Source organism: Cheilinus undulatus, linkage group 8, assembly GCF_018320785.1.
Source record: "Cheilinus undulatus linkage group 8, ASM1832078v1, whole genome shotgun sequence".
Taxonomy (NCBI): domain Eukaryota; kingdom Metazoa; phylum Chordata; class Actinopteri; order Labriformes; family Labridae; genus Cheilinus; species Cheilinus undulatus.
Window position 1 is genome coordinate 3,059,750 of NC_054872.1, and position 25,473 is coordinate 3,085,222.

Consider the following 25,473-nt stretch of genomic DNA (forward strand, 5'->3'; position numbering starts at 1 on the left):
AATTGAGAACATTTAGACTCGACAGAGATCCATACCATTTCCTAAAGACACATTGGACTGTGGAGGATTATATGTAGTCATAAATCGAGTTTCCTGACATTTACAATGGACCTGACTTCAAGTAAACAAAGCAGAGCCTGCAGACAAACAGCCCGGTTTTTCATTGATGTGAAACTGAATTAACTTTGAAAAGTTCAGTTGTTATGAAGATTTAGATCAGTTTTTTTCTCCATATTTCAGAGATTCATTTATTTATTTTTACTTTAGGTAATCGGTAAAAAGATCGATCTGTGGTTGTTAAATCTGTTTGTGAAAATTTGAGGTGTATTTCAAAACCAGATCATCATACCCTTGGCTGTCTGTCCTAATCTAGTTCCATTTTAACACCAGGTAAAAGCTCATGTTCCTTCCTTAATGTAACAAATCCACACAGTACGACTCTCAACTTCCATATTATGTTGTATAAACTTTTAAAGCATCAGATCTGTCCGTAAAGCGCTCGTAGAAATTACTTCAGTATTAAACAACAACAACTAAAACAAAATCACAGTAATTTACAAAGGCTTCTTTATTTAATGTGTGATAAATACTGATGGACTTTCCTATGTTTTGGTCTTTATAAAAACAGCACGATAACTACAGCTCTAAAACATATCATTTAATGCCTTGTCAACTAGACATTATCTTACTGTCTGGTTGATCTGATGAGATTTCAGGTCTTTATTTTCCTTTCAGGTAAGAGAAAGAGGAGTTTATATTGTATTCTTTATGAAGTAAATGCTTGTGGTGTCTACTGTCAAAGCTCTTTATTAACAAACTGTTACGGCTCCGAACATTTCTGTAAACATATTTCAACATCTGGGGATCTGTACTGACCGTGGTGAACATCACTATAATGTAGCTAAAAAGACGTCAGTTTTCAGATGAAATACCGCAGTTTACAGCTCACTCTGCTCTGTCACCAGTGTCTAGACCATCAGAAACTCGCGCTGCTGCAGCGTCACATTCATATCCTCTATTTTTTTCATTTAGCTAAAAAAGAAACACTGAGAAATGATTTTTGGTCCATATCACCCACAACTTTAGTAATAAAAAACATATCGCACAAAATAAAACACATATTCAGCATTCAATTTTTGATGAAGTCAGGCATGATAAGATTCTTATTTATCAGGACACATGATAAATCCTCAGATGGAAGACATGACGGGGCAGAGGGACGAACAGAAGAGGAAAAAGAACAAGTCAACAAAAGCCTCCAAGACTATCATATGTGTTATTTACACTTCCATCAATAATGTCACAGAGAGACAATGAGGAAATGAGGGATCTCCCTCTGCACCGGCTCTAGAGGAAGTAACAGAATCGTTACAGCGGTGAGACGGTCTCTGCAGAGCCAGCGGGGAGCAGCAGTGTCTGTGCATGTCTGATCTCATGTTAAATTTCCTTCTTTATGCCATCTACAGCTGAGTACCTCCGCCCTTATCCAATTCCTGCAGTCCTGACCGTTCAGCCTCTGTCCCTTCCTTTGTCCTTCACAGGAGGCGGTCTGACCTTCAGTTGAAATCTCCTCTGAACCAGGCGGGCCAGAAGTGGCCCTGAAAAGCAGTTGAGGCGGATGGCCCAGCAGAAACATGGGCACACACGGCCAGCGCTACACGTTTGCTGCAGAATGTCCAGAAACACAGGAGCCAGCGGTGTGTATACTTTACACTGGCTGAGGTTCAACTCTTAACATCTGTTTACTCCTGTTCAGGAACAACCTCCAGAGTAAGGGGATGGTGCAATTAACTCCATCTCCCTTTGTCTGTCAAACACGAGCGTATATACACACACACACACACACAAACGTTCATGTACTAGACTATATTTATGTCCCTTTATAGGCTGAACCTGGGCTTTGTCCAAGTTAAATCACATGAAGCATGTCTGGTTTATATGTGTGTGTAGGTGCATGCACATGTGTGTGTGTTAGTATGTACAGCACACACACAAAGCACTCAATGTTCATAACCATCATCATGATCCCTGTCAAATAAATAAAGAGAGACTGGATGGAAGACAGAGAGCACAGCACATGGAAAAAGGTACCAGAGAAAGAGAAGGCATGAGGGACGACTCACAGAAACCTGAGATTAACCTCACCAAAACAGAACCATGCAGGTACGTTTGACATTCACATCAGAGGTGTAACTACTTTAATTATAGAGGGCAGAGACTGTTAGAGAATGTGAACAAGGATCAGGTACCTGCTGCTGCCGGCTGCTTCCTCTGTGAGGCTGGTACAACAGCCATGTGCAGAAGACCGGGTCCACGTTGACAGCAACGCCCTGGACACTAACCAGCAGTACAGCACCTGGTCAGTTAAAGAAAAGATAGAGTTACTCAACACTAAAGGAAATATCAGGACTATAAATAAATGTAGTTCTAAAAATACCAGCAGTACAGCACCTGGTCATTTAAAAGAAAAAAAATAGATTAAATTAGTTAACACTGAAGAAAATGTAATTCAGATTCAGATTCTCTTTATTGCCCCATGTAGGGGAATTAGTTTTGCAGCAGAAGCACAAAAGAGATAACATCAGCAGTGAAAAAGTCCCAGTAAAAGCCTAAGCAGATGGAGACGCCCGTTTCCTTGTTTCTCACTGGCAAATCCATCTTGCGAAGCTCCTGTCTGAACAGTTTGGGCCTGGTTAGACTGTGACAGGACCAATCAGCGACGAGGGGCAGTACTTTCAGGTGCGGCAGAGTCGTGATGTAAGCGAGCAGCAAAAAGAGGCCGGTGCAGTTATGGTGGGAGACATTAGCATGGATGCTGCTAAAGCGCCAGTTTCATCTGAACTTGACAATATTTCCTCGTTAGAAGAAGAAAAAAGAACAGCAGTGAGTTGTTTTCTTTTCAAAAACCACAAAAGTCGTGTACTGACATGTCTACAGTCGCCATGGTTCATGTTATGCAGCTCTCTATGGAGTTTATTACAGTAGCCGCGACAACGTCATGTTTTCTTGCTCTGATTGGCCCGTGAAGATGTGACAGACAGAACGTTCATCCAATCCCCCACTGAGTTTTTCTTCAAAGGCTCTGCCCTTTCCCAAACGCTGTTTATCGAAGGTTTTCCAGATGGATATGTGAAACACATCGACCTGGCGTGTCAGGTTAAAGCATTCCCTGACCAGACAGGATATGTAATCCCTCCAGCTCATTCTGGATCTTCCCCGAGGTCTCCTCCCAGACGGGCGTGCCTGGAATACCTCCATGGGTAGGCAACCAGGCGGCATCCTGATCAGATGCTCAAACCACCTCAACTGGCTACTTCTGATGTGAAGTAAGCAGCTCTACTCCTAGCTCCCCCTAAATGTCTGAGCTCTTTACCCTATCTCTAAGACTGAGCCCAGCCACCGTCCAGAGCAGGGTGTCGAACACAGTCACAGCAGGGGCCGGATTCTGGATTCAGGTCTAACCTGAGGGCCTAACAGGGTCACCATTATAACCAGAAACTGTCAACCTCATTTCACCAGTAATAAAGTGTGAAAAAAAAAAACAAACAAACAAAAAAAAAAAACAAGACACAGCACTGATGAGAAATGATTTTGACATTTAAAAGATATAAAGATAAGTTTAAAGGCTCACAATCTGAGAAAGGTAAATTTATTAGTCTAAAAAGGTCAAAATATAAACTGATTGGAATACTTCTGTACATAGCTAGAAAGACTATTCTTAACTTTTGGATCTCAAAGGACACCCCTACACTGGATGATTGGTATAAAGAAATACTGAGAGTACTTCCCCTGCAAAAACTGACTTACACCCTTCATGACAATGCTAAGGGATTTGTCAAAATTTGGCAACCAGTCATGAAGAAAGTAAACCCTGATGGACGGACTTTTTTTCTACCCGGTTAACATCATGGAAACAACAGTACTGGAATCCTGGATATCATGACGCCAGCCTGGTGGTGTATGTGTTCTGTCTTGCTCAGGTTTTGTCATTTGTTGTCTGCGTCATTCAAATTTTTAAATTGTGAGTCTAAAAGGTCAAACTATGTGATAATGAAGTCAAAGTTTGGAGTTGAAAATATGAGATAAATTCCCAAATAATTGATTAAAAAGGTCAAAATCTGAGTTGAAAAATCAGAATTATGAATCTTAAAGCTCAAAATATTAAATGAGAAGTCAAACTTATCAGTTGAAATGCTCAAAGTATGAAATAAAAAGTCAAAATCTTAAGTTTGAGTCCTTATCATGAGATGAAAATGTGAAATTAAAACACCCCCCCCCACATTTCTGACTTCTTATCTAAATATTTTTACTCCATACTATTTCAAATTTTATGACTTAACAAGGATATCTTCAATCATCTAGTATAAGTTCACATTTTTATACAGGAGGAAATCTGCAGACCTCAGACTGACGGGCAAGTTAGAACAGAGATATCATATAAGCTTGCGGGCCGGATTTAATGGTTCCATGGGCCGGATTTGGCCCCCGAGCCTTGAGTTTGACACCCCTGCATTAGATGAATCTTGATGCATCCTGGACAGGTAACTGTAATGAATCATGAGACCAGTCAATGCACGGCTCTAATAAGAAGACTTGGGAGCAGTTACAGTTCTTGGAACTGTCCTTGCCCTGTTCTGCTTTTTCCCATGATGCCTTGAGTGTATATGCAGTGTTTTCAGACCGGTGTGAGCAGCTGTCACTTCATGGCTCGTCATTTCTGTTGGCGATGACAGCCATGGCCATTCTGATACAGGTACATCCGTCAACGCTCAGAAAGGTCTCTCTTTAAAATAAGCAGACCAAACCATCCATTTCATGTCTCTCTAATTGTAGTCTGAGAAACAGAAACACAATATGTGCTGCCCTTGGCTCTGAAGCTTTGAAGAGCCAGCCTTCACTGTTCGCACTGTTTTCTTGTTTCATGGCGGTGTTGATATTTCTGCAGAAGAGTGACACGTCCTTTGAAGCAATCAGCCCCATAAAAGGCCGAGCATGGTCAGAAGGTGACCTCAGCAGCAGGCTGACTGTTGTTTTTCTCTGCTCTAACAGGGTGGCATAGGCGTAATTACAGAAAGTGATGACAATGAAAATAGCAGTAGTTTTCTTTCTTCCTAAATGATTCCTCAAGAAAACTGCTCAGCGGCCCGGACTCTGAGAGTGGGCACAACGACAGACTGTAGGAGCTGGCCTCTGTGAAGACACACTTACCTTGACACCCACAGCGGACCCATTAATGTCAAAGGTGTTATTTTTTCTTCAGTTTAAGACCACTAGAGTTAAAAGCAAGAACAGAGCTGCTGGTGTTGTTTTACAGCCGTCTGACATCAGCCCGAGGCTACAGTAGAGCAGGGGTTCTCAATGTTGGGGTCGGGACCCCTTTGGGGGTCATAAGACACTGAGGGGGGGGTCTCCAAATGCTTAAAAAAAACTACGAATATTTTCAAACTACACTGTTGGCACTTTTAAATCAATTTTTCCAAATTTTAAACCGTTTTCATCACTTTTTCCCAATAATTTTAACACATTTTTGCAATTTAAAACTATTTTTTGTCCATTTTAAACTCTTTAAAATTCTTTATTCTTGCCACACACTTGCTAATCCCTTTTACCACCTAAAATGTCCCTTTATTGCCATTTTAACCCATTTTTGGCATTTTTTTTTTTGTATATTGTTTGCCACTTTTATGTCAATTTTGGCACTTCTAACCTATGTCTGCTACCTTTAAGATCCAATTTCTTCACCTTTCCTACCATTTTTTGCCGTTATTAACCAATTTTTAGCTATATTTGATGTATTTCAATTCTGTTTTTAACAAAACGATTCACATATTTAAGAGGGCTTCTTACTACACAAATTATTTAAAACAGGTAAAATCTAAAATACCACAGCTTGACTTTACAATGGACAATGATTTTGCTGGCCCCCAGTTTGGCTGGGCCATTTTTCCCCCCTAATGAGCAGCCTTGTCTCCACATGACTATTCTTGAATGTGCATGGCTGTGTTCAGCCACCTTCAGGTACAGTGGGGGTCCCCGGTCCCTGGTACCTTCTCAACATTGGGGTCGGGACCCCAGTGGGGGTCGGAGACACTGAGAGGGGGTCTCCAGAAGCCTTGAACAAACTAAGAACATTTTTGAATGACACTGTTGCCACTTTACACCAAATTTGCCTAATTTCAACCCGTTTTTATCACATTTTCCCACCAATTTTGCCCATTTTTACACATTTTTGCAGCTAATAACATATTTTTTGTCATTTAAAACCCTTTCCACCAATTTTTTCTGCCTGTTTTTGCCACTTCTAAAACAAATCTTGCCACTCTCTGTCTATTGTCGGCTCTGTTGACACATAACTGCCACTGTTAACCGCTTTTACCACTTTTTTGCTCATTTCTGACTTTTTCTGCCTCAGCTAACCCTTTTTTCCCAGTATGTATCAATATTCATCCTATTTCACCAAATTTCCAACTATTTTTTGCCATTTTGATGCCATTTCAGCCACTTTCTAACCCCTTCTACCACCTAAAATGCCCCTTTTTTTGCCACATTAACCCATTTTTTGCCACTTTTTTCAATTTTGGGCATTTCTTAGCTATTTCTGCTACTTTTAAAATCTAATTTCACCACCTTTCCCATCATTTTTTGCCATTATTAACCTATTTTAGCTATTTTTAACATTTTTAAAAGGGCTACTGTGTGTTTCTTTGATAAGAGTGGGTATTATTCAGGTTAAATTTAAAATAAACCAGCTAAACTTTACTATGGACACTGATTTTGCCAGCCCTCAGTTTGGCTGGGCCAAAGAAAGCTCTCCCAGTTATCCCGTCTAATGGGCGGCCTTGTCTCCACATAACTATTCTTGAATGTGCATGGCTGTGTTCAGCCACCTTCAGGTATAGTGGGGGTCCCCGGTCTCTGGCACCTTTATCTTGAGGGTCGCGGGCTGAAAAGGTTGAGAACCACTAGACCAGAATGAGAGGAGGGATGACCATCACTCTCCTCTGGGCCGACGGCAGCAGTGATCTTACATCCACACATCATCCTGCCATCATATTTAACTGTCTGATGTTAAATGGTTTATGCATCAACATAAATAGATACAGAATTAAATAATCTAGAATTTAAAGGAAAGCAATTTAATCTATAATTGGTTTGGAACCAAGTCCAACAGAAGAGACCGAAGCCCTGAGTGGGGTTACAGAGGTCACAACCCCACCAACACATGGCCATGATCCACCGTCAGAGGCAAAAAGAGGTGGTGGGTGCTCACCCCCCACCCCAAAGAAAACTGAGAGGGGATGATTCATGTTTAAGTTTGCTAATTGCCCCCTCAGAATCCTTCCATTGTTGGCCCTACGGCAGCGTCGGGACCCTGTGTCTAACTTCTACAACAGAAAATAAATAAATACAGCCCCGCTCATGTCAGCCAGATGACTTCTGACAGGTTTGGTTAATTTTAAAGCCAAGTAGCAAAACAAAACATTACGCCAGTGTGCGGGGCCTACGCTGCTCTTAATTGCTTTTCCGATGAGCTCATGACTCGAAGGTGTCCTGGAGCAAGCTGTGCAGTCCGACAGGTGCTCTGCTAGTGTATATGTGAGCTCTACCAATGTGTATTTTTCCTGTTTGAGTAAGAGAAGAAGATGAAGGAGATAAAGAGGAAGATGAAGGGAAAAAAATGGGAAGAAGAAAAGAAAGCAGAGAGAGAGAGAGAGAGAGAGAGAGAGAGGGAGGGAGAGAGAGTGCCAGCTCAGACTCAGCTGTGTGTGGGTGGGTTCAGGAACAGTGTGTGCAGTAAATGTTGTGTGCAGGTGTGTACGGTAAGAGCTATGACATAAGAGGGCATTTCTATTTATATTCACATGTTGCAGTGAGGGGGAGTAAACTTACTCATACTCTGGCACATGAAGCCACACATCACACACAAAAACACATCACCATCTGACACACAAACTCTGCTGTGGCTTTCCTTGCTGTGCTGTGACCCAGCAGTCCCGGGACAGCGCTGCTCTAGCCCTGGGTTCAGGAAGGACACAGGCAGGTTTGACTGGAAACTGATTCTGGCCGCAGGAAAGCCTGTTCTCAGTCAGGGCCCATTCTGAGCTTGATGGAAGTACATGAAAACCTGACACGCCAGATGGATTTGTTTCACACATCCATCTGGTAAACCTTCCATGGACAGCGTTTGGGAAAGGGCAGACAAAAAACTCTGAGGGTGACTGGATGAACGTGCTGTCTGTCACATCTTTACAAGCCAATTAGAGCAACAAAACATGTGACGTCGCCGCTACCGAGAAGTAAACTTCATAGACAGCTGCATAACATGAACCATGGCAGCTGTAGACATGTCAGTACACGACTTTTGACGTTTTTGAAAAGAAAACAACTCACTGCTGTTCTTTGTTCTTCTTTTAACAAAGGAATGTCGTCAAGTTCTGATGAAACTGGGCAAGTGGCTAAATATAATAGGTGGAAATCAGGACCTGAAGGTAGCAGAAGCTCAGAACAAGAGTCAACGGCAACCGCAGAACAGGCAGAGAAGATCTGGCAAATCCTTCATGGACACAACCCACATACTCAGCTCTGCTGCTCATCCCACAAATGCATGTTCCTTACAAACGTGGCTCTATTTAAAAGGGAAATAAACAGACTTTACAACAGTTTAGCTTTATGGCCAATAAACATTATTACAGCAAAGAATAACCTACCAAACACAACTGTCCTCACTTTCTGTGCTAAGTTGATGTAATGGTTTGATTAGTGCAGTAGTTTCCAGACAAGCTACACCCCCCCACCCCCCCACCCCCCCAACAACATGGAAAAGCAGCGGAGCCTCTGTCACATTCCAGAATCAACCGTCAAAGGATGAGGAGGAGAAGTCTGCCTATCCACAGGCATGTAACGGGAATGACGAGTCAGCATGATGGTGACATCACCGTCTAACAACTGAGGAGCATGAGGATGGCAAGCATCAGCTTATCTACCAGGAATATAGATGAAGGACAGACATTTAAACATAATTAGCTCTTTTTCTAGTATGGACCAGTCCACACAAATGTATGCAATTACAGATAATAATTTAAAAACACTTTTTATTATCGTTAATTATTTCATAATTCAGCATTGTCATTCTTGTCTCAAATGACTGAAAAAGACAAAAGCATGTCCATACTGCTGATCTCTCAGTAGGAGGGTTCCCAAACTTTTCAGCCTGTACCCCAAAAATAACACACCGGAGACTAGAGACCCCCACCACACTGGAGGTGGTCAAAGGGTACGACTCTGCACAAAGCATTATGGACAAATTTAAGTTTGAGGGAGTTTTTGAACAAATTTAAGCACAGATTTCATGTTACAACTAAGCTTCATTTTAGAAGGAACTCATTTAACCCTTTAATTCCTGAGTTTCTGGACTCTTTCTCTTATTTTGACCATAAAAAGCCCAGAAAATGTCCTGTTGGTTAGTGCCTTCACCCATTTTTCAATTATAGGTAAAACTTTTAATAAATGGCAGTTATTTACATTTAACTGCATGTTAAGAGTTGGGCTGAGCAATTTGGGAAAACAATATAATTGCAATTTTTTCACCCAACATTGCAATTGCAATTTAACATGTGATTATTCTTCAGGTTCCTTATCTTATAAACCATTCTAAATCTATATTATAACACACAAAGCTATTTCCCCCAGATATTTATATCGAATCACCCAAAATCTACAAATAAATGTTCCAAATTTCTAAAATAAAAAAAATCAAATCAACTTCTTTAAAATTTACAAAGACATTTCTCAAATTTTTGTGAAATTACCTAAAAGTTTTAAAGCTAATTCCCCCAGAAATGTGAATCAAATTCCCCAAAATGTACAAATAAATGTTAAAGAAAAAAGTCCCTAAAATACCTAAAATTTTCTAAACAATTTTTCAAAGAAATTCAAATCAAATTCCCCAAAAATTACAAATAAATTTATCAAATTTTCAAGAATATAATAACATTTTCAAAGCAAATTCAACCCCCAATAAATTTAAATCAATCTTTTTTTCCGGAAAGCTTCCCGCCACCCCTCTTCAGTGCCTTGTGACCCCCCTGGGGGTCCCAACCCTCATTTTGGGAACCACTGTCTTAGGGGAAGGTGCTGATCTGGATTTAGCAGTAGCAGCTCTCAGAAACATGAGGACGGACAGCTTTGACTGTTTTTGTTCATTTATGAAAACAGTGAAAACCTAAAATGTTGAGGTTTATTTTTCACAGACTGAACATTATAAATGATTAACTAACAGAAGAATAATTTAAGTTTAAATCAAATGAGTGGTTGTTGAATTAATGCTGCTATCTGGAGTTACAGGTTTTAAAGCTATCCATATCACAGTGTTGGCTGATTCTTTCTAAATCCACAGAAACTCTCTGGTTGTTTAAAGACCAGCAGACAGCCCAGTTGGTGCCTGTTCTCCCTCTGAAACCCAAGCAGCCTTGATATTCCCTTTTACAGCTGTTATCTGTCTCCCTGTCCTCTCTCTCCTCCACAGCTCTCTGATATGCCCACAGAAATACGTTCTCTCTCAGTCTCCCTCACCTCAAATCACGCCAGAGGAAAATACTCAAAGTCACCGTCAGCGAGACAGCCAGCCTTGGTAATGAGAAAGGAAGCAGACCTGGTCCTGATTGCATTAATGTATCATTACCATATCCATCACGTACAGCGCTCTGTCTGAACTCTTAATGAGCCTCGCTGTAATTTAAGAGGAACAGGACAGACACTTCAGATCTCAGTCAAATAAACACACTTCTGCTTCTGCTTTCCCACAGACACTTTAAGCTTCGCATCGTTACCTTGAAAACTCCTTATCGCTGCTATCATTCAGCTGGCTCAGGGCTTTTCTCTTTCTGTGTGAGGAGGGAGGTCTGTGATTTAGCAGCTGTCTTTAGCTGGGGTCCATTCAAGCGTTCTTATAACAACAACAATGTTACATCACCAGAAGCCTGCAGATCACACCACTTACAATCAAGAATGTTTGTTTTAGCGGTAATGCTGATATATTAAAAAGTTATGTAATAAAAGTAAAAGCAAAACATTACTTTGTACTTCATTTGATGGCAGTGAATGTTTAGAAATGTTTATTTCTATTATTTAATAATAGAAATATGATAATAATTTAATAATTGTCCCGCTGGTATGACGTCTGCATGTTTACTGTAGTATAAAAATGTAAACTTAACCTTTGAAAGTTGAAAAAGTAATGGGTAATGGGAAATCAATTTGTTTTCATTTCATATTTTCAATTTTGCATCTCAATCAAATTTATTGTTTGACTTTTTATTTCATATTTTTACATTTTAAATTCACAATTGTGAATTTAAAGTCATATTTGGACCTTTACAACTCACTATTTCAAATTTGATCTCACCTTTTGACCTTTTTAACTCCTAACTTTGACTTTTAACCAACATTTTGACCTTTAAGCCTCACAATTAAAAAATTCTAACTCATGATTTTACCCTTTAAACTCTTGATTTTTAATTTAATGCAATATTTTCATTCTTATAACTGCCAACTTTGAGATTCTATCTCGTATATTTCACCCTTAAAATCATTATTTTGACCTTGAATTTTGTGTTTTAACCTTTTGAACTAATAAGTTTGACTTTTGTCTCAGACTTTGACCTGGTAAACGTGTAATTTTGACTTTTTTTTTCAATCTGAAAACCATATTATAACAAACATATAAGATAAAAATAACTAATTGGGAGTCTGGCTCAAATTTGATATCAAATGTTTCACTGAAGGGACAATAATTGTTTAATGTTATGCTCATTTTGATTAAGAAAATCACATACATGAACACGAAAAGTATGATTTTAGTAAACCATCCTGAAAAAAGACATGTATGTATGCATAATGTGTAGAGCATGAAATCTCTGCTGCAAAAAAATATCACATTGGTATTTGGACACATTTCGGGATAAAAAATTATTGCAATGTCTGCAATTTGGGGCCATATTGCGATTTAATCTAATTTGCGATTAATTGCCAAGCTAGAGTTATTAGTAAAGGAAGTAAAAACTTCAGCTTTTACATTTTTTTTTTTTGCTTTGAGTTTAGAAACACAAGCTTCAAAATGATCATTATTCTTTGCATTTTCATTGATCTCCTAGCAAGTAGACTCAGGATACATTTATGTTCTCTATCATAATGGAAATCACAGGTTACACTACTGTCCAGTACAAAGGCACATTACAACTAAATGGTGCATGCAGGACAAAGCTTAACATTAATGATGGGTCTGTAGGTCTAAAAAAGACAGAAACTGGTGTTGCTGGAATAACTTCACCAACTGCAGAGATGCATGGAGGACGATTAAAGCCTGAAGGAAACAGAGAGAGCCAGAAACATTTTTAGTTTGGAGAACAGCTTTAACCAATGTGCTTGACTTGTAGCCCTGGTCAGAGTCTAATGAGATGGACAAGGAGGAGTGAATGACTTTTTACTGCTGCTGAATGAAACCTGAAGTCCACAGCTTTGCATAAGATGTGCTGAAAACTCTTTGAATTTACCAGAAAGATCAGGATGAATGTTCAGTGAGAATCCTTGTTTTTTACATGTGTGTACTGATGCTTCAGAGAAGAGCTCTTTTCTATCTGCTCTGTAATTAGTCGCTGCTGAATGAAGTCTCGGTGGAACCCTTCTCTGGAACAGAAGGGTTAAGTACCGTGCATGTCGCTTCTGTATGCACGCATGCTGATGCAAAAAACGCCTGTCTATACCTGTGGAGCTGTATTTGATGCCTGTTTGCACACAAATAAAGACTTGATGTACAAAAGCAATGCTGAGTCCACGACTTTAACCACACTAAAAGCTCCCAAAGGGGATCAGACCAGCAGGACAGAGGAGGAGAGGGAGATTGGGTGTTGAGATACTAAGAACATGGGAGTGGAAGAGATCAGGAGTAGAAATGATGGGAACAAAGAGAAAGATTAGGAGAAAGGAGTGAGAGAAGGGAGGCCAGAGATATATGGGAGAGGGGAGGAAGAGCAGAAGAGGGTGAATAAGGAAGGACGAGTCTTTGAAGGTAGAAAAGCAACAGCAGCAGCAACTGCCAGAGAGGCCACACTTAACCCTCAACTTCTAATCTGAGTGTTATGATCAGGACATGGTCTCCATCTAAAAAGTAAAAAAGACCCTCCTGGGTCCTGTTATCTCTCTAGCTTTATGATACATAGATAGAATCATGCTTGAAGACACACAGGTGCTTATGAAACTGTTCACATAAAGACATAAGCATCGTATACCAATGCTACTATTCAATTAAACAGCCTGCCATTGGTTGTCACAGCCCAGTCACAATGCATTCTGGGATACAAACGCCGCTAATGGCAGGAATGATTGCAAAATTGATTATAAAGGGGAAAAAAAAAACGTTCAGTATCAGAGTTACTGGTGTGGATTTTATCTTTAAGACCCCAGAAAGTCAGCCTAGTCCCAGGCTCGCTAGAAAACGTTCTGGAAGGGCTGCAAAGGCATGGATAGCATCATTAGAATGGCACAACAGAGAGAGCTTTCGGGGGGGGGAAACGTGGCAAAGATCTATGGTTCAAAAGTTATCTATCTTTAAATAACACGCCCGTCTCAGAGGGTTAAGAAGAATGGCTTATTCTTACATTAACATTAGTGAATGCAGGTCATCTTTAAGCTTCCCTCTATCCACACAGCTATTCAAACGTAGATAAATTGTCCTGAACTAGCAAAATGTAGCGATAAAGTCCTCTAAAGCCTGTCTCTGAACTATCATTAGTCACTGAGTTTCTCTGCAGTATTGCTCACTCAACGTGTGGCTCTGGAGCCCTATGTGGCTCTTTTATGTCTTCATTTGAAATTTTATTCCCAAAGAAAACCTTTAAAAAATTGAAACTTTTTGGCCCTTTTTCACCATTTATTGCCACTTTTCACCCATTTGAGCTGCCTTTTGCCATTAAATATCACTTTTTCCCTACTTTTTTGCCTATTTTGACACTTTTTTGCAACTTTTATCCCAGTTTTGCCCCTTTTCACCACTTTATCTACCTTTTGTCATTAAATACCACTTTTTCAAATATTTTGCCCATTATTTGCCCACTTCTTTTTGCCACTTTAATCCCATTTTTCCCTTTTCACAATTTTTTTTATCACCCATTTAAGATATGTTTTGCCATTAAATACCACTTGTTTTATCTTTTTTTCTTGCCAACTTTTGCCACTTCTTTTAGCCATGTTATCCTATTTTTGCCCCATTTTTTCCAATTTTTTTTGCCACTTTTCACCCATTTAAGCTATCTTATGCCATTAAGTACCACTTTTTCCTACTTTTTGCCCATTTTAGCCACTTCTTTTGCCACTTGTATCCCATTTTTGCACTTTTTACCTATTTTTTTGCCACTTTTCACCCATCTCAGCTACCTTTTGTCATTAAATACCACTTGTTTTCTCTTTTTTGCCACTTCTTTTCGCCACTTCTAACCCATTTTTGCCCCTTTTCACCACTTTTCAGCTACCTTTTGCCACTAAATACCACTATTTTCTTATTTTTTGCCACTCTTGACTGCTTTTTTGCCCATTTTAGTCACTTTTCACTAATTTTTTTGCCAAATTTAGACCATTAAATGTCACCTATAACTCATTTTTTGTCACTTCTCACCCATTTTTGCTACTTTCTGACCCTTTTCCACATTTCCTCCCCATTTTCAGCCCTTTCTACTCATTTTTGTTGCATTTTGACCATTTTGCCACTTTTAATTTATTTTTATTGTTACTTCAAGCTGTTTTTGACACTTTTCACCACTTAGATTGTGTCTCTTGTGAAGGTATTTTTCAACAATTTGGTTCTTTGGTTGAGCAGGGTTGAGTAACACTGCTTTAAATGTTGCTCATGACTTCAGGTTCATTATTGAGACTCGTGTTATGGCTTTGCTTTCATTCACAAAAACAAGAAAATCTTAAAAATGTTTTTCCAATCATTCAAACTAAGTATAAAAGCCCTTTTTGTCAACATCTGATGTTTTTGCAGGAGTTAAAACTCAACACTAACTGAGATGGGGGTGCATTTATCACCACTTTACTTTTTAAGATCAGGTGTGTAGTGAAGCTGATCTCAGACGTGTATTCTTCTATTATTTAAAGCTTTCTGAACTCGACTGCTGAACTGTTAATTTTAAACACAACAAAGCTGTTGGAAGCCAAAGCCTAGTGGCTATTAGTGTGGAGAAGGAGTCCTTTCATCTGCAGGCCTTGTATATACTATGAGGGAAAGAGAGTGGGGCGAGGACTGCCTGTGTTTACTGCCTGTTTATCTAAGTGGGCATGTGTGGAGTTTGAGGGCCATGACAGGTCAAACCACACACAGAGAGAAGAGTCCAGGACCCTCAGAGGACCACTAAACGTGATGAGATTTTACTACTACTGCTCGGTGGATAACTCCTGCGGCTGCTGCTGCACTCACACACATTTGTGGTAGCACGCTGACATACACACACCCTGGACTAAGAGTGATGAGAGTTTATGACTACTGTGTTGAGACTAATTGCCCCAGGACAGGAAGACAAGTTGAGGGTTCCTGTGGACCTTAAGGGCCCCATGGCAAAGAGAGGGAAAACAGCACTTTAGACCGAGCAATACTCTAAATCTTCTCTACTACAGAAAATGTTCTACAGAAAATGGCTGCCCTTTAAAACAGTTCAAATATTCAGGTTAGAACCCTCACCATCATCGTCCAACTATAAAATGAATGCTGCCCTCATGGCGCTGCACATATTAGCCTCTATGAGATGAATTTCCTGTTAACGCCGGCATCATCTTGATCTCTAGACCACTGCCAGCACAGAGGACGGTTTCAGCGTCTACCAACAGCAAGTGTATGAGAGCGTGTATTTACTGAGCTTCTAGACATCCAGCATGTCAAACAGACTGGTTTCTTCTTCCTGTACAGGGCCTGTGTTAAAATAGATAAATAATTAAAACTAGGGCTGCAAGCAACATTGGAGGGCCTCTGCACCCCAGTGCATGTCGAGGTGTCATAAACATAGGTATGTGATAATGGGTGTTAGAAAGACCCATGCAATGTGCCGCAGCAAAGCAGCAGATCCTCTCAGGAGTGTCATGAAGTTAATAAAGACGAGCACAGTGCACTTTGTGTATGAGGTAGTACTGCTCCTCAACAGTAGGAGGCAGCACGGTCATAATAGTTTAGGATTTTTCATTAGTTTTTATTTTTATTTTGTTTTCACTTTCTGTGTTTGATTTCAGTTTAGTTTTTATTAGTTTTGACTGCTGGTTTGTTAGAATAAAACAGCCCTTATGAGAAAAAAGGTTCCAGTCCTCCTCCTCATCCTCGAGTCCTAATGCAGTTAAAGCTCAAGACCAAGTCCAAGTCACCAGTCCCCCAAATCAGGACCTCAAGTACTACAACAATGCTTATGAGTAACATTAAAATTCTTCTGATGTTAACTTTTTTTCTTTGACTTGAAATGAGCTAGAACACACTCTTACTGTTTATGAATGAATGAAAATAAAAGACATGTCAGTGTTGAGGACAAATGTTGAAGCCTTTCTGTCTAAATCTGAGCTTGATTGGTTAAAGTCAGTGATAGGAACAAAGACGTATGACACTGATCATACATGTGATATTTGAAGGCAATCAGATCTTCTGTATGAGAGTCACAAATCCTTCCTGTCAAGCTGGTAAGATATCAAAACGCCATCTCCAGTCAGACATTCTTTAATGAAAACGTCAAAGTGGTGAAACATTATTGAGGACATTCTTTCAAAATCAGAGCTTAAAAGGTTAAGCATGCATGTGTAAACCTAACGGAAGCTTTTCTAGTAAGCCTGGAACTTTTCAGAGATGTTAAAGATTAAATCCACACAGACAGAAATGATATTCAACCTCTTTTTATCCATTTTTAAACACATTTATGATCATTTGTTGCCACTAGCTTGAATGGTAATGCCATATTTTCTGCTTTAAGAGCGGCTGTCAGCCAATGCTGTTTCGTCATCACGTCATGCTGTGTCTAACTGCAGAAGCTCAAACACGCTGATCATTATGGAGGCAGCCTGAATAGAGCCTAATGGAGAGACAGAGAGATAGGGAGCACATTTTCCACATTTGGTAAATGTTGATACCCTACACCAGTGTTACTCAACCCTCTCAAACTGTTGAAAAATACCTTTGTAAGAGCCACAATCTAAATGATGACAAGTGGGGAGGAAAAGTGGAAAAAGGGTCGGAAAGTAGCAAAAATGGGTGAGAAGGAACAAAAAATTGAGTTACAGTTGGCATACAATGGTCCAAAAGTGGCAAAACCATGGCAAAAAATGAGTGTTAAGTGACCAGAATGGGCAAAAAGAAGTCAAGAGTGGCAAAAAATGGGCAAAAAAGAGGAAGAAAGTGGTATTTAGTGGCATAAGGTAAATGAAATGGATGAAAAGCGCAAAAATGGGCTAAAAGTGGCAAAAAGAAATGGCAAAAATGGGCAAAAAAGAGAACAAGTGGTATTCAATGGCAAAAGGTATCTTAAATGGGCAAAAAGTGGAAAAAAATGGTGAGAAGGGTCAAAAATAGGATAAGAATGGTAAAAGGAAGTGGCTAAAATGGGCAAAAACTAGGAAAAAAAGTGGTATTTAATTACAAAAGGTAGCTTAAATCGGTGAAAATGGGAAGAAAAAGGATAAAAAAATGGCAAAAATGGGATAAAAGTGGCAAAAAAAAATTTGTAAAAAGTTGCAAAAAAAAGTGTCAAAATGGGCAAAAAAGTGGGGGAAAAAGTGGTATTAAATTGCAAAAGATAGCCTTAATGGGCAAAAAATAAGATAAATTGGCAAAATGGGAAAAACGTTGCAAGAAAAGTGGCAAAAATGGGCCAAAAAACAGGAAAAAGTGGTATTCAAAGGTAAAAAGTAGCTTAAATGGGTGAAAAGTGGAAACAACGGTGAAAAAGGGCAAAAGTTTCCCTTTTTTTAGGTTTTCTGGGGAATAATATTCAAAATTAAGACATAGAAAAGCCACAAATAATAAAAGAGCCACGCGTTGAGTGTACCTGCCCTACGCTCTGGTACAGAATCAGGAGGTAAAAATTGTATTGGAACATCTCTAAAATAAGAGAAGCTCATTTAAAGTCAAGAGAAATTAAACATTTAGAGATGTGTTTTCTAGCCAGTCATAAATCAGGACTATCAGAGTCTTTATCATAAAACTACTGAGTGAAACTTTGGTTAATGTGATTATACCACATAGATAAATAGTTGACAACTGTAATAATAATTCTTTAATCTTGAAACAATGATAATAGTTAAAATTATATACCATACTAAAAATTATCAGCCAATTATTTCTGTCATTTGACTTAGAGGTTCAGTATGATGGAGGAAACTCCAACATGCAGCTGGGAATGTAACACCGATTTTCTGGTTGGAGAACAAGAAGATAAATCACTAAAGCCCAAATTTTCTAACTTAAACTCAAAACAGTGTCTTCTACTTAGGATAACTGTGGCATCCTTACTTCACCTACAGGTTTGACTTGAGGCCCTGATGGGCTTTCTAAAGGCACGTCTTTTTCACATTTAGGATTCATCTCTTCTGTCCTCTGATCCGGATTGTTCCCTGGCCTTCTCAGGTTTCCTCTCATACCACCCCACCATAAAGTTCAGGGAGTGTGGACATAATGTGTGGAGCTGCTGGCTCACCTTGCAATGACCTGCCTTCAATGCTTTACTACCTCTGATTACATCTATTGCTGTCCGCTGAGATGGAGCTCAGAGGAAATGTCACTGGAGCCGGAGAGACCCCGGGACAATCCTGTGTGTACAAAATACATTAAACACGTTTGAGCACAACGATGGATTACAACACACACGGTAATTGTCGAGTGTAACGCGTCGTTGTGCTTAAAGGGGCAGAAGATTGATTCTTTCATTTGATTAATTTACAATACAGTTTTCATTCTGTGGCATTATGCTGCGTTCTGTAGGCCTCTCCTGTTCTTTGTTAGAATCCCGGTTCAACCCTATCTTTACATGGGACAGTGTCCCCCTTCTTTCTGTGCACTGAGGCTATTTTCAGAGGGCATTATGATGGCAAAATAATCAGAAAGGGTGACAGGATGGCACTGTTCACTGGTTACTCCTGTAAGATGGATTTAACATGCTTAATCATTCTGGCAGCAACTGGGAGAGTCTCTAATGATTTGATGTGGGCACAGATTTAGTTTTGAAAGTGTCCAATGAGGTAATCCTGGCACCAGCAGGAAATAAATAATTTATTAGCAGCTATTAATAAAGTTAGAAGTCACTAATCAATTGCTCTTCCTGCTGATAAGGAAAGCAAAAGTAAGGAAGAGAAGCAGCAAAAGTTTAAGAGCAGAACACACATCAATGACAACTAAAAACACTGATTAAGTCAGAAGCAGAATGAAGGAGGAGCTGGGGTGGAGGAGGGTTGCAGAAGCAGCTTGCAGTCAGAGCAGCAGAGCGTGGCCAAGCAGGAGCAGTTTAAATAAGGCCGCCTCAGAGCAATTAGCCATAAGCATGCTTAGAGCAAATGAGCTGACTGTCAGCTGATAAGGGCCTGCATTAGATGAGCTGATCTGGGCAGAGCTTTACTCCATGGCCTGCTTGAACTGGGGGCTGAAAAGCTCAGTTAGTTAGTGTTAGTGCCACTGTTTAACCACTTTACCCACCTAATTTTGCCAATATCACTTTTCCTCAATTTTGACCATTTTTGCCACATTCTCCCACCAGTTTTAACATATTTCAACACATTGTTCACACTTTTTTGGTCAACTTTTGCCTATTGTTGCTACTGTTGACCCATTATTAGAACTATTAGACTTCTTTTTTACCACTTTTGACAATCATTTTAACCACATTTCATTATGTGTGGTACCCATTTTTGTCAATTTTACCCACTTCTGCCAATTTTTCTGCCTCAGTTAACCCATTCTTGCCATTCTTTTCTTATTTTTGCCATTTTCAACCCATTCCTGCTACATTTAAAACCCCATTTCACCACTTTGTGGGCATTTGTAACCCATTTTAGTAATTTTAACCAACTTTAATTCTGTTTTTAAGAAAATGGGTTAACATTTTTAAGACGGTTTTATACTAAGGCACAAATGAATAAGAAAAGATATCTGGGATATCTGTTGCTTTCATAGAGTGGTTATTATGTACTGGTACTGCTGTTTGCTGCCAAAACTAGTCAGGCTGGTAGAAAACACGATATTATTATATAGATACACATTACAATGTACAGCACGGGTGTCAAACTAATGGCCCAGGGGCCAAATGCGGCCCACGGTGCAATTTTACCCGGCCCGCAAGATGGTATCATACCTTAATAGAACTGGCTCACCTGAAAGAGGTCTGCAGATTTCCTCCAGTATAGAAATGTAAATTTAACCTTGAAGACTAAAAAAAAAAAAAAAAACTTCATAAGTTATAAAAATCTGAAAAAGTAGAAAGTAGAAATATTTAGATAAAATTTCAGAATGAGAGAATTAAATTAATTTGTGGTTTCATTTCATATTTTCATTTTGCATCCCAAGATTATGACTTAAACTTTGGATTTTGATTTTATATTTCATATTTTGACCTCTGACATTCACAATTTTTCATTTTAAATCATATCTTCACCTTTTAAACTCCTAACTTTGACTTTTAATCCCACATTTTCACTTTTTAAACTCCTGATTGAGAATTTTATCTCATATTTTGACCTTTTAGATCCACAATTTTGTATTCTATCTCATATCTTGACCTTTAAACTCATGATTTTAACTCTCTATCTCATATATTTGACTTTTAAAACCTTATTTTGACTTTTAATTTTGTGTTTTGACCTTTAGGACTTATAAAGTTGACTTTTTCTCTCAGATTTTGAACCTTTAAACTCATTTATTTATCTTTTTATTCGTTCATTTATTTGACATGGACACACAGTAACATTGATGCTGTGATATTTAATCATTTTGATTTGTTTTTTAATCATTTATCATCACTGTTTAATTTCACCTATAACTCATTACCTTTGGAAACACGGTTGTCAGTTTTTGGTTAAATCTTGACCCTGTTAGGCCCTCAGGTTAGACCTAAATTCAGATTGTAAGTGAGTTTGACACCCCTGGTTTACAGTGTTGTCTCAGTTTAGCCACAACAATACAAGCACAAGCTTCCTGTTCAGATGTGGGCCACATTTTATTTTATTTTATGAATTTGCTGCGGGCCAATCAACATTGGACCATGGGCTGCATTTGGCCCCCAGGCCATAGTTTGGACACCCCTGCCATAGATGTTTGACACAGCCTGGAATGACTGAGGAGCCCCGGGAAAGCAGCAGGAAGATGAAGAGGAGACACAGCATCTTAACTTTGAATATGTGAACAACAAATATGATATCTTTTTATTCATTCTTTTTTTTTAATTGCAGAAAAGTTGAATTTTGACCTGACTTAAAAAACAGCAGTTCTCAAAGTTTAACAAAAGGGCCAGACTTCCACGCCACGGTCAGTTCATTGTACATTAAAGTGCATTGCTAATTCCACGACACTCCCTCTGAACTTTTAACTGTGATCTCAGGAGGTGATACACTCAGACTTTAATATTTATGATTGTTGGAGAAGACACGGCCATGTAAATAACATTTCTGGAGTGATGAAAATCAGGACTAGGGAATACAACCTCTGACAGAAGAGATACGTAAATGAAAGTTATTGCTTATTGTGGCCACAGTGGCAAAATTTATATGACTGGAGATTAAAAAACCCTGTTATCTTGATCTCATATGGACAATACAGATTTAATTAAAAATAAAAAAGGGCTGTTGTTCACCGAGAACAAAAGTCACAGATCAAAAAAGCCAAACCGCATTAAATCTACTTTAGAGACACTGTGGCGGGAGGAGGGATGAAACCACAGTTCATGAAGTCACACCTAAATTAGGTGAGAAACGAGGACAACTTTGTCGAGGATCGCCCATTTTCACTCATTCCCCCTACATATTTTCAGTAATTACAGACATGGATCATTTTATTCCAGGGCATTGCTGCCTCTAAGTCTGAAATATTAAACAGTTCAGCTAAATGTGGCAGTCAGCTGGGAGGATCTCTACAGATACGATGATGTTTACAGCTTAGTGAAGGGTTATTTTCTTTACACTATTCCAGAAAACAATTTATTTCTTTAATTCAGTCATGAGTGCATCAGACTCCTGCTATGGAGTAACTTGCTGGGTTTCCGTTGCAGTTTTTCACAAAATAAAAGCGATATTTCTTACATTTCGACTAAGTACAATTACGCTTTGGATGTGTTTCCACTGAAGGCAGTTTTGGGCACGAGCCTCGTAATTCTCGTAAAATCTCAACTCGCGTGAATCTGCTGGAAGGAAGCTGGACGCTGAAACCTGTTGCGTGTTGGTACAGTTATGATTACATCTACAGCGGTTACCTTGACAATTTTGAACAAAACACGAAGGCAACAGCTGAAAGTCTGTATGTATGGGAAAAGCCACGTATAAGGGTGTAAGTATGATGTTAAGAAAAGTCTCGTTTCCTCTTCTGCCATTTTGTCTTGAAGTGAACTGGTCATGTGACACCCTACATCAAAACGTCTGGAAAACCTCCACATGAGAGTGTAAAAACTTTTTAGCAATATTTGAGAGGTTTTTCAAAATCTAGGTGTTTCCATAACCCGTTTTTTATTGTGCTATTTGGATTTTGTGATTTCTAAGGGTAATAGAAATGCAGCTACGTCACATGAGGTGGGTTTAACACATCCATCTGGAAAACCTTCGATATACAGCGTTTGGGAGAGGGCAGAGGATTTGGAAAAAACTGGGAGTGTGATTGGATGAACATTCTGTCACATCTTACTGGCCAATCGGAGCAACAAAACATGTGACATAGCCACTACCGAGGAAAAAACTCCATACAGAACTGCATAACACGAACCATTGTGACTGTAGACATGTCATTACACCACTTTTGTGGTTTTTGAAAAGAAAACAACTCACTGCTGTTCTTTGTTCTTCTTTTAGTGAAGAAATCTTTCATTTTTGTCAGAAGACTCTCTTTAAAGTGATATCTTACTTTAGAAACTACAGAGAAAAGTTGTTTTCCTCTTTTAAAGCATGCACGTGCAGGATAAAGTCAAAGAAATCAATCAGACACACCTGTCAACAGGGTCTGCAGCTTTATACCGGTGAATCTAGGGTGCATTTGAATTAGATGAAAGAACCAGAAAAGCAGACCTCCTCCATTAGCCCTATCTCCCAATAGTACAGATCCTTTAAAAAATTCCTGGATCCAGATGGTGATCCGGATCACTCCCAAAATCTAATCAGCTCTTCCTTATGCCATTTCTGACATTTCCTGAAAATTTCATCAAAGTCCGTCCACAACTTTTTGAGTTATGTTGCTAACAAACAAAAACCTAAAAAACAAACTAACAAACAAACTAACTAACCCTGCCGATCACATAACCTCCTTGGCGGAGGTACTATATTAACAACATACAATATGTGTAGATTCATTACAAATAAAGTGGAACATTTGGTGCCTTTTTTGTTTTAATTTTGATTATTCAAGCTTAAAGCTCATGAAAATCAAAGATTCAGTTTGTCAAAATATTAGAATACTTCAAAAGACCAATAAAATTTACAACACAGAAAAGTCAGCCTTCTGTTAATTCTATTTATCAATAGAGCTGACGGTTCATCTGAGAGTTTTGTAGACTTAAAGCCATAGCATTGGAATAAACTGTATTAAATTTGTCTCAGCACATTAAACACCAGGGTTGTGATTCTCTCTGTTACATCATTCATTCAATGTTGTTGTCTGCAGGGGGTTGGTGTATCAGCAAACTCACACTCAAGATAACAAGGTGCCACAAGGGGGCAGTGACGTGGCAAAGACCTGTAAAAGGTCAGAGAACCAGGCTCACTGAGAACCAGGCTCACTGAGAACCAGGCTCACTGAGAACCAGGCTCACTGAGAACCAGGTTCACTGAGAACCAGGCTCACTAAGAACCAGGAGAGAGGAGGGAGAAAGGAAATCAGGCGTCAGTATGACAGTTCTGTTTAAGAAAAGAAGGAGAGAAAAAGACTGTATTAAAGAAAAAATCAAAGTTTTAAAAAAGGAAAAAAGCAAAATCAGGAAAAACTGACAGTATCAGATTAGAGATATCTAAGAAGAATTCAGGACTGCTATGACAAAAGTAAGTGAGTAGGAGTAAATAAGAGGTAACCAAATAAAAACTCCAGGTTAGAGCTCCAACTGTCAAACAAAATGCTGCTTCAGTAAAGGAAAATTATTTATTTAAAAGACTTTCTAAAACCTGTAGCATCCTGAACTTCCCCATTTCTAATAACACCAAAATTCTTGAAAAACAAATAGAAATCTTTTGGTCATTTACTGAAAAACACCAGCCTTCTGCCAGTGCTGTCCTTTAAACGGCAGATAAGAGATCTGGGCACACAAACAAGAAGCATCGGCCTCCCAGAGAGATGTCCCAGTAAAACCACAGGTCTCAGTGGGAGGCGCCCTGGTCTTTCTGTTCTGATGCATTCCTGGAAGAGGCCTGCATCGTTTCTTTAACATCAGGAGATACACACTAGGAATAAAGGCTGATAACTAAGAATAAAATATGAAAATCATTTTAGTTAACTGAAACTAAATAAAAACTATAAAATCTTTACAAAATAACAAAACCTAACTAAAACTGTATAGTGTGTTTACAAAAATAACTAATATAAATAAACATAGAAACAACATATCCTTAGTTTGAGACTCAACCACACAGCCTGGCAACTACACCCTAGTGTGGGGAGTTTAAAACGGCCTGATCTGATTGGTTAAGACTTCACACAGTTGTGGTTTTATGTCTGGAGTAGCCTGTTTAAACATGTTTTTAAAAAAGTATGATGTTCACTTAAATCTGATATCTATCTGTAAAAAACTACAACTAACAAAAACTAAACTAAAACCAAGCATTTTTCCAAAATAAAAACTAAACTAAACTAACAAACCAGCAATAAAAACTAATAAAAGGAGGGCTGGGCAGTTAATCAAAAATTAGATTTAATCACAACGTGGCCTGCTGCTATTTACAAATTGCAAAAGGTGCAATATGTCTTTGAGCTGAAATTTGTGTTAAATACCTGTTTTATTTACTTATTTATTTATTTATTGCAGCAGAGATGTTATGCATGACACATCATTTAATCACTAGAGTGCCATTTTTTTAGAATAGTCTACAAAAAATCATACCATCTTAATTTTTGTAGTTTTTTCTTATTCTCATATTTATATGAGAATGACAAAAAACCCTTCGACTCATCCAACTTTATGAGTCAGAATCATCAGAATATGATTTTTTTAAGGATTGTTCAGCTCTAGTTTAGGAATAAAATAAAGTATTGCATATCAAATCGCAACACTGGGGGGGAAAAAC

At 38.9% G+C, this 25,473-nt stretch overlaps 2 protein-coding genes across 7 annotated transcripts in view; both read right to left on the minus strand.

Moving 5' to 3' along the window:
• LOC121513254 (NLR family CARD domain-containing protein 3-like) overlaps window positions 1-25,473 on the minus strand; it is a 945,231-nt gene that overhangs the window by 645,927 nt on the left and 273,831 nt on the right. The window lies entirely within an intron of this gene.
• Window positions 1-25,473, minus strand: part of LOC121513252 (vacuolar protein sorting-associated protein 13B-like) — a 481,863-nt gene that overhangs the window by 317,794 nt on the left and 138,596 nt on the right. For all 3 annotated transcript variants that reach the window (XM_041792863.1, XM_041792864.1, XM_041792862.1), the window contains exon 20: window positions 2,250-2,356. In XM_041792863.1, coding sequence (XP_041648797.1) covers window positions 2,250-2,356 — 107 coding nt within the window. The remainder of the gene's footprint in view (window positions 1-2,249; window positions 2,357-25,473) is intronic.